At 40.8% G+C, this 10,714-nt stretch overlaps 1 protein-coding gene across 1 annotated transcript; it reads left to right on the plus strand.

Moving 5' to 3' along the window:
* Positions 1-1,378: 1,378 nt before the first annotated feature.
* SAMD7 (sterile alpha motif domain containing 7) lies at positions 1,379-10,440 on the plus strand. Its single transcript, XM_010295144.1, has 8 exons — positions 1,379-1,481; positions 2,204-2,330; positions 2,491-2,627; positions 3,737-3,815; positions 6,355-7,034; positions 8,258-8,379; positions 9,128-9,238; positions 10,168-10,440. The coding sequence occupies exons 1-8, from the start codon at positions 1,379-1,381 to the stop codon at positions 10,438-10,440; spliced, it is 1,632 nt and encodes a 543-aa protein (XP_010293446.1).
* The last annotated feature ends 274 nt before the right edge of the window (positions 10,441-10,714 follow it).

The following is a 10,714-nucleotide window of genomic DNA, read 5'->3' on the forward strand; positions in this document are numbered from 1 at the left end:
TTCGCAGCACAGTCAGTTCTCTGTCTTAGATCTTGTTTCTCAACAATTTCTGTTTGCTGGCTTTCATGGGAAGGTTCAGAAAGGCATGATTCACTTGAGCTCCCTTTGGCTTTGGTAAATTCTCTGTGCTTCTCTTTTTGCATTTCTAAGGCATTCCTCACTTATCTACACCAAATGCTGGCTGAACTCAGAGAGCTGTAACTATCTACAGGATGTAAATACTTAAACATTACATCTTCCATCTTTGAGAAGATAGAAAGAATCCATTTCATCAGAGCTAATGGGGAAGAAAATTGAAGTCCTTAATTTCAACTTACTTTAGAAAAATAAATCAATCATTTGCTGTGTAAATCTAGTTTGAAACAAGTGTACAGATGCCCCTATTGCCTTTAGAGCTAGCCTGCTCCCTCTGCCAACCCCTCACCTTAAAGCAGCCCACACAGGATAGCTTTTTAACATCCAGGCTGTGGCTTACAGGACTTATTTCCTTTATGACTTATCTGCACAAATAATCCTGCTGTAGATTGTCCCCCTCAAAATCATGAACAGGGCATACCAACGTTACTCATTCCTCTGGTATCAGGATCATTTGTAATCTAGTCACCTGCTTCTTTGGACAGACTTAGAAATGCTGACGCAATCCACCTCAATGACACTACAGCTGTTAGTCCAGATTCCTACTCTTCATTTGGCTTTATTTACCTGTACATATATGGATAGTTAATCTGAGTCTCGCTGGTTTTATCACTACAAAGCATGTTTTTACCTTTTTTACTTCATTTGGCAGTCTTAAGGGGCTGATGTCATTTGGAACAGCTTATTTCTGCCATTTCTTCCCATTTGTTTCACAGAATCACAGAGTCACTAGGTTGGAAAGGACCTTCAAGATCATCAAGTCCAACCATTAATCCAGCGCTTAGTTTACAGTGGACAGGGCTCCAAAATATTACAATTCCCAAATTAAAGCAAAAATATCTACCTTCCTGAGTATAAGCACATGTCACTGTTCTCAGGGCTGTGATACAGCAGGGGCTGCTGGCAAAAGACTTTGTGCTTAATTACGTCCTTCTGAGCAGCTGTTTTTTCCCCAACATCCTGGCTTTCCTTGCATAGCAAGCCCCAAGGACACTGAACAACTCAGTATAAACAAGAGCAACACTTGCATTGTCCTGAAAACTGAAAATTTCTGTATGTTAACCAATACAATCCACAAGCACCAAAGGGTACAGCTCTGAGTTGCAGAAGGACTACCTGCTTATCTGAGAAATAACTTTTATAACCTGCTCTGTTTCTTACATTGCTGAATGTCCTATTCTTTTCTTTGGGCCTGCTGATTCAGTTCTTTGCAACAGAAAAGTTGTTTCTGTCTCCTTACAGCATGACTCCACGAGATCACATGAGAAAAATGTCTATCCTGGGGGAACAAGGAACACTAGAAGAAAAGCACTTATACCGACTAGCAAGTGGCATGGCAGCAGGAGGTAAGCAGGAAGAAACTTAACTGTCTATTTGTTTACAGGATTGCTAATATCTGTACAATGTACAGGAAACAGCCAGCAATAGGTTTAATGTCTTTAAAAGGTATCACAAATTTGTCTTAGGAGTAACTGGAGAAACACTTAAGGTAACTGAAAGTTAACATGGGGAATTCTTAGCATTCAAAATTTGAGCAAGAGATGCTAAGCATCTGGAAGAAGAGTCAAGGTCACACAGGAACCCAGGAACAAAAGCAATAGTTGGGCATTTTGAGGTTCTGGCTCACCACTGCAGGCTCTCCTTTCTAGAGTTGTGGTCTCATGACAAGACAGGTTCCAACTAATAAGTTTTTTCTAAAAATAAAACTGTATTAGAAATTAAAACTCTCTCAAGCAGCAAACTTAACCGTCATGGCTATTCTCTTCTGTTTCATAGTGATATGTGAGTTATTCGTAATTGTAAACTGTTCTTTTACACATTTGACCATGCACAACCTGCTTATTTTTACTGCAGTTTGTTTGTATAAATCTACATTATTTAAACAAAGTGGTTAAGGTTGCAGCAGAAACATCTTTTTAGTCGTTGCTCTCAAAAAAAAGTGTGATTTGCTAACTCACACTAAAATGCTGTCACTTGCGAAAAAAAAAATCTGGTAAAGTTATACTGCAGACAAAACCACTTTCTAATTTACTCCATTGACAACAGAACTGTATATGCTTTGTGTCAGAACTGCGGCAGCGGCAAGAGATGCTAATGAGAAATCAGCTGATGGCAGTAAACCCTCAGCTAATGGGTGCAGGCCAGCAGAGAATGCAGGCAATTCCCTCCCAGTTTGAGCCTCGACTGGTAGACAGGTATTTTGCACCATTTCTCTATTATAATGCTGCAGTTAAATAATAACCGTGCATGTGCTGTACCTGTGTATATAAAGATCTTGGATTATATAAAGATCTTGGATTATTCTTAAGTAAACAATGTCCTTTGCATATCCAAATGTCTTTTTTCCCTTCTCAGAGATCTGTTACCTTCAACTGAAATGATGGCATCAGCTGACCCAAGACAAATCCACATAGCGTCCCACCTTGGGCCCACAGTCCCACAGCATGCAAACATGCCAAACATATTGGCCAACCGTGTTTACGCAGGCCCAGGTAATGAAGCATTGTCTACATACTGAAAAGTGATAGCATGTAAATGAGAAAGCAAACCACACCTACTAGATTTTCACAGGTTTATCAATAGTGTTAATAACAGTTTATTTTCTTTGGAAAAACAGTCTCACTAAAAGGAGGAGGTCTGCCTCCCAGGGATTCTAAACTGTGACAGTTTAAGTCTAAACACATCCACTTTAGCTTCTGTTAGATACACTGTTTTCAAAATAATTTGCATGTTTGTGTTCTCCCCTTTTCCTTTTGTATTTCCAAGCATTTTCACACCCAAACAAATGAGTCTAATCAACAACACAACAACTTGTTGATACATTTAATTCTTGCTCATGTATGAGCATTGGCTGTTTTAAAAGACTACTGATCATATTCTTTAATCATAATATCACACACCAGTTTACTCATGTAGGGCAACTACAAGTCCTTTTAGTAAAGGTTGAAAAATCACAGGGCACAGCTCTAAGGGGAAAGCTGGATATCACAGCATAGCAACACAACTGTGGCACGTGTGTTGTGCTGCACAAATTTATATATCACTTTATAAAAGAAGGTCACATCTTAAGGTTTCTTCTTTGAGAAGAGTGAATAAATTCTCAATGCCATATAGATCTATAAATAAGATTTTCTGGCTTCAGCTTCCCCTGCCCCCCCAGTGTGGACCTCAAATAAGAGATTCCTTCAAGAGGAAGTGTAATTTAAAATCATGGGGCATCTAGGCTGAAAACAGTCTTGAAGGAGCAGGCTTGCTTTGCTTAACTGTTGGCTACTATTTTACGAGCAGCTATATGTACTTCAGAGACATAAGTCACCAAATAAAACCACCGTGCTCTTTCCATTATGGAAAATGGCAGGCATACCTAACTACAGATCTGATCCTGCAAACACCTCATGGTGGACTTCCTATTTCTAGTACGTATTCCCACACTAAAGCAATGAACACAAATAGGATTTAACTTCAAGTCATATCAGCTTCCTAGTGAAGCACATAATTCAACTCTTAAAAATCACCTCTGCATTCCTTTGGGGTTTGTGCATTTGCTTGAGGAAACAAGTGAATTTTAAAGATTTTTTTTTTCCTCCTCTCTCCCTTTAAGGATATAACTTTCTGCAACCAGAATCAATGGAAGCTGTGGTCAGAAGACAGGAACTGGTTCAAAAGCAAAATATTGCCAGGTAATCAATAGTAAGATTTGCTCTGAGGTGCATGACAGGATTAGGGCAACAAAAGCAGCTAGGAATTATTAAGTCACAAACTTTTTGTGGGTTTTTATTTACAGCAATTGAGATACCTTTTCAACTCACCCAGAGAAGTGGAGGGCCCTTGATTGTGTCTTAAGGTCTGAAGCTACTGAATTTTCCGCTTGCCCCTATTCTGCTTCTAGCGTTAAAATTATAAGAAAAAGAAACAAACCCCTCAGCTTGGTTAAAGAAACAAACAAGCTACAAACTTGAACTCTGCATCCAAACACCTTGAAGTTACAAAAAATCAGAAGTAAATTCAAACTTCACAGCTGTGTGCTATCACACACAACACTTTAAGCCTCTACAGCTGGGCCCTTGGGACTATCAGCTGTATCCCCACCCTACCAGGCTGGACAGCTTTCCTAGTTTAACCAAATAGTCTGAATATCAGGGTGATTATAGAGAGAACAGTTATTTTGTACCAGTTTCAGTGTAAGTAGTAGCTGGTCAGGTAACCCCTAGGGCCCACCCTCATAGCCAAACCATTTCCATAGAGGAACTCCAACCTCAATCACTCTTGCACTGGGGTGCAGCACAGTACTGAGTGGCAGCACCCCTCACAGTAAGACTAAGAGCAAAAAACAGATAAACTCCAAGTAGGCATCTCAAGAGAATTATGACAGAAGTGTTTTGAGCTCTTCAGTCAAAGCTTGATTACTGAACTCCTCCAAGCACAAGATTTGCATCAACAAAGCATTTAATACAACTCTTGCCACATGGCAAAACCCCCTGAGAAAAACAAGTAAAAGAGCTAGCAGCAAGCATGGCCATCACATAGACCCTCACCCCCATCAGAGCTAGTCCTACCTGTTCAGGCTCTTCCCTCAGCCCACCAAACCCAGGAAACCCCCAACATAAAAGATCTCAGCCTAAATCCATGAGATAACCTTTTACACCACTCTTTTGCTATCCTGGTAACTTCCAGTAGCTTCACACTACTTTCTGCAGCACACATCACCTTTAGACCTGCACTGGCTCCTTTCACCCTTTATAGAAATCAGGTCTTGGCAAACAATCTCCTGCAGTTGCTGCAGCTGTGCTGCTCAGCACCTGGGCCCAAATCCTTGTTATCCAACAGACTCTGCCTCATACCAAAGCTCAGTGATTCCTTGTCGGCTGGTTCTCAGAGGAGCAGACTATCTTATCTGGAGGAGTAGTCTGGAATGTAATGCTCTTTGCTGTTATCTCCACCTTGGGCTGTGTGTGAGCGATGACAATTGGGCAAGATGTACAAGGACATGGTACATAGACAAAACACTTCCACTGCATCTCTGAAAGCAGAAAATCAATAATTTGGAGGTTGTTGCAAAGATGAAAAGAGAGCAGAGAAAAAGCCCTGAATGTTAAGGAGTGATCAACTAATTCCTTCATTCAACAATTGTTTGAATAGAGATACATTTTGCCCACACTGTTTTCTTGACAATGTTACATCAATGAGAAGTCTCCTAAAAGTCAGGTGCTCTCTGACTTGTTATCCTCATTGCAGTGTTAGGAAAGCTATTTTAGGGCACTTTAAAGACTTGGCTGCCCTCACAAGCCCTTTTCCAAAGAAGAATATGGAAGGACTGAAAGGTCCTTAAAGCAAGGAAGGCACAAACCATTTCTGGTTTGTGTCTGGTAGATTGTCTCATTTCTCCCATCTCTCAGCTCCAGCTGAAGCTGTGGATCTCTAGGAGCTATAGTTTTCTGTTTGATCTCTGGCTTCACTCCAGAGAAAACTGATGCCAGAAAAGGTTGGTACAATGGAGACACATACTACTCCTTGTATTCCTTATATCTCACTTGTAAGCCCTCCTACTTGCTATGCCAGGGGCAGGAAGCTGGCAAAGACCCTGGAGCATTGGCTTTATCAACCAGGAGGGAGATCGGTTGAACACTTACCACCAGGATCTCACCTTTTCACACCCTTGGAGCCATGCTCAGGTGCCAGGCACTATGGAGAGTTACTCAAGAGACTTACTTACATTAGGTTACCCTGAATGTATGTGCAGGTTCCATATATAATATAATTCTAGTTCTTTATTACTTACAATACCATGTCTTTTTCCAGTTTTCAGTATAATTTTCTGATCGGTAATGTAAATCACTTATTTGCTTTAGTCTTTGACCCTTACGACCCTGGAAACAATTTTCCAAATCCCAAGGGAGCATAATCACTGTTATAATGCCTGGATTGCCAATATACAAATAACACTTTTTTTGTCTGAACTATCATCCAGAGGCATCACATGGAAGATATATTTCTCCTTCATTTTAGTTTACTGTATGTATCTGGCAGCACATTAAATATAGCCAGGTTTGCCATTCCATCTGCAATTTGTGACCTCTCACATATAGCAATATAGAGGAGAGAGAAGAAAAGCAGTACTCTTGCCTATTCAATTCTCTGAGTTTTAATCTGCTACTGAAAAAAAAGAGATGATGAAGGAACTGCACAGCCCTAACCGCTTGTGTTCTGTGTGTCTCTCAGAATGGAAATGGAGATGAGTGCTATTTTTCAGCAAAAAGAAATGGAGAAAGCTCATCGGAAAGGGCTACTGGGCCTGGAAACACCTTTCCTTTACCACGGAATGCCAGCTAACCCCATCACTTTCCGTGGTAGGCACAGACTACCTGAAGGCCATCTTCCCAGCGACTTACATGTTCATCGTACCACCCTTGATGAAATTCATGGCAACACTATGCTTGTGGCAACCAGCCCATACCCTCCAGTCAGCACTTTGCAAAAGGAGAGGGCACGTCGACCGGGGAGAAGAGCTGGAAATCAGAAAACTGCAGACTGTAGTGCCAATGGCACAAAGAACCAAACTGATGACAAAACTACAGACCCTGCTTCAGCTGCAGCAGATGATGAGAAAGATGACAAGAAAGAAGCAGGGGTGGAGACACTAAACAAACATGAACAAAGCAAAAACCAGACTGAGCCATCTGCAGTTGCCAAAAGCTGTAAAGAGTTTGAACAGGGCTTGAGAAAAAACTGTGCTACTCATGAAATGTCTACTGAAACCAACAGCTGCAGCAGCACAAATGAGAAGGAATCTAATAGCTCCTGTGCTGCTTTTGATGACAAGTACATGTACCCTTCTGCAATCCCATTCTCAGCATTACCATATGGATTTCCACTACCCAGCAACGCATTGCTACCTTCAGGTTTGTCAAGTCTCCTGATTACAGTTAAAGTGGCATGTTGATACTATTTATTTTTACTTATTTGCTCTCTTATTTCTTCCCTCTGTTTTAAGCAAATGTTTGGTATGATGAAAGTCATAGCAACCAAATGTAGAATTCATATGCTGCAACTAATAATAACTTGGTAAATCCAAGCCAGCAAAGGTAAAGAGTGGTTTTCCCTACCTGCAAAATGTGCTGCTTGCTGGCATAATGGAGGTTTCAGCGTTCTGTTCAACATGTTACATTCTCTCCTCTCCTTCTGGTAGTCAGGGGGAAACATAGCAGCATGCAATATACTGATCATCAACTCTGTGTTTGTCAAACAGGACAAGGAATCCCCTTAGAATCTGCACTCATTTAGAACAAACTTGTCCCTGAAACTTGACCTCCCCAATAACAGAGAGTAAGACACAGGCCTCTCCAGACACTGTGCAAGAATAATTGTTTCTAAAGCTTTGCAGCTCTTGATAAATGCACCAGTGCCGGTGGATGAGCCCTGTATAACTTCCCATTACCTGAAGTGTGAACAGGCTGGGGTGTTTGTCCAGGATCATCTACCAAAGACATACTGTATCACTGAAAAATATAGAATCATAGAATCATAGAATCATTTAGGTTGGAAAGGACCGTTAAGATCAGAGAGCCCAACCATAAACCTAACACTGCCAAGTCCACCACTAAACCATGTCTCTAAAACACATTAAATATTCAGTTCCTGTCTGCAAAAGGAATTTCAATTAAAATAAACAAAATTGATGAATGAAATTGTGAGCTAGCCTCTCTCTTCTGCCTATAACTTTTCTCTATGTCCTTCTAACTCACAGTAGGCACTATGGCCTAGCAAAGGCTTGGTTCTGCTCTACTGAAATATTAGTCAAAATAACAGTAAAGTCCAAGGAATCAAAAGCATTGAATAATGTACTCATTATAGAAAGTACTGCAGTATGATTTGTGTGCGTAGTGACTGGTACGTATAGTGCCAGCAGTAAACAAAAGTCACCAAAAGAAAACGCTGCAGAATCAGCTACTACTGACTATCTGGTGACTTTGGTGTCTATGACTCCTCTATCTGTCTGTGACTACACATTGCTGTTAATAGATGTCATTCTGGAAAAGTGTAAAAATTCTTATATTAGCAATTGTTTCCTCTTGATTTGCCAGCAAAGTTCTACAAACATAACATTTGTGTTTCCCCTACAAAGGAGCACATGGCCTGATCCTGAATGGAGAAGACATTTCTTCCATCGAAGATATTCGCAAGTGGACTGTTGATGATGTGTACAACTTCATCGTTAGCCTCCCAGGCTGTTCAGATTATGCCCAGGTGATTATAAACATTCATCAAATTTTCAGGCCTTTAGGACCATCTAGACTTAAAGGTCATTAAACAAATGTAAATGCTAGAGGTTAACTGGTTGTCACAAAGTTACAAACAGAACACAACATAATAACTCAATGAAACATTGTGCTTCAACATATGAAGTCACTTGCTTCTTAAGGGGAAATGCAGTCCATTTTCTGAGAGGTTACATGCACTTCTGCTGCAATCTGGGGTCATTGGTCATAACGCATACCAGAAGGACCAGCAGCAAAACAACAGTGTAAGGAAAGAATCTTAGTTTTTTCACTCCACATGCCCTGCATAATTTTTACACAATTTTGCATTCTTGGTATTACCCACCTACTACCCCTGAGCTCTTAAGAGGCATTTTTCCATTTGAAAAATGAAATATCATTGGAAATGCAGCAAAGAGGTTGAAATCTTGCATATTCCTAATAAAGCCTTAAGAAGACCAATACTACTCACTTCCTAAAAAAACCCCAAAAACTAAGTAACATTGAAACATTACAAAGTTCCCACTTGCAAGAAAAAGTAGATAAGCTACAGGCAAATATGCTTATACCCACACACCCGAACAAGAGACCTCATGCTGCAGTTAGGAGATAAATACAAAGGTAAACAAGTAACATTATTATGTCCTCCTTTTATCATCTACACCTCAGGATTAAGCATAAAAAATAACAGTGAAGTCTGTTTTAGCACACCGTGATGTGTTTTATCATTTCATAAGGTATTTAAAGACCACGCTATTGATGGAGAAACCCTCCCACTGCTAACAGAGGAACATCTCCTGGATACAATGGGATTAAAACTCGGACCAGCATTGAAAATCCGCTCTCAGGTATGATCATTACATGTATGCCAAGACAGCAAGTCACAGAGACATGAAAGAGTCAGAAGCTAACAGGATGAAATTTTTCCAAACTAAAACACATTTTTTCTCACTGATTATGTAACTAGCATAACATTAGAAGCGATTACTCCAGCATAGTTTGCTTTTGCTTCTCTGCATGTTACAAGAGTATGCAGGGAGACACTAAGGGGTGGTCAGGACTGAGAGTTTGAGAGACACTTCAAGTGGAGCAAGATAAAACAACACTGGAGACTAGGCTGAGGTTGGAAAAGGAAACGGAAGTTGTTGATGAATTAACTCAGTTTCACTCCTCTTTTCCCTTCCCAGCTTGTAAGAACTGCTCTGATACATACTTGCTTTTGCTCCAACCCGGCTTTTAAAACATACCAAGTAGAGGTTTCTACAGCCTTTCTTGGAATATAATCCTACATGTTTCACAGACAGGCTGTCCCTCTATGTTTAGAGTTTTCCACTTTTAATTTCATCCAGTAATATCAACTCTCTGTGTTGTTTCTGCCTGGTTCTTTTCCTTTTCTTTAACCCCTTGCTCTCTCTCACTCTTCTCTCATTAAAACCACCTTCCCCGCTCCTGGCTGGCAGTTTGCCTCTCCTCTGTCCCATGGGTGCTACAGCACCCAGAAGAAAGCAAGCGGAGCCTGCTGTCAGGCCCAGCACACTAGGCGGTTTCCCAACCTGAATATTGCCAAGCTCCTTCCACAAGAACCTGGGCATAGAAAAATATGAGAGGCAAAATGGAAGAGATTTTTTCCACTTTTGCTAACCACTGATAACCTTTTGAGAGGCTTGGGATCTCCTGGATATCCCTGGCATTGCTACATGATAGTCAGCCTTGATGTTTACTGGCTTTAACACTATGTCAAGAAGCGATTGCTGCAATTGTGCTTTTGTCTTTAAAGGTGTCCCGACGTCTGGGCAATGTGTTCTACATGATGAACCTTCCTCTGTCCATGCCCCTGACACCTGCTCCAGGCAAAGCCTCAGATCAGCCCTCCGACATAGCCTCCCCTCTTCACTGCAATAGCAGTGGCGATACGCTGGATAGCCCCTGCTCTCAGGACCCAGAAACTTCAAAAGCAGTGGAACAGATCATCTCAGAAAGCAGGGAAAATCCATGTGACACAGCTGGATCTCAGGCTGACTTCCAGATGATCACTTTTCAGAAAAGTTGAGCTGAGTCCAGGACATAAAATGTTTTTAATAATACAGGAACCTCTAGTCAGAAAGTGTTTGAGAAGATAGCTACAGCCTGAAACCTCTGTATGGCTGGGGTGAACGAAATAAGCTGCAAATGCAGCAATAAGGAAGTATGGTACCTGAAAAGCATTTTTAAAAGGCAACTACATGCTAGTGCAATTACTTTCAAGTGCAATTCATTGAAAAGAATACCAGTACAGTTAACAGGTAAATTTAATTTTTCATTGAAGTCCAGCATGATCACTGAAA

This window comes from Phaethon lepturus, unplaced genomic scaffold (genome assembly GCF_000687285.1).
Source record: "Phaethon lepturus isolate BGI_N335 unplaced genomic scaffold, ASM68728v1 scaffold3549, whole genome shotgun sequence".
In the NCBI taxonomy this organism is placed as follows: Eukaryota; Metazoa; Chordata; class Aves; order Phaethontiformes; family Phaethontidae; genus Phaethon; species Phaethon lepturus.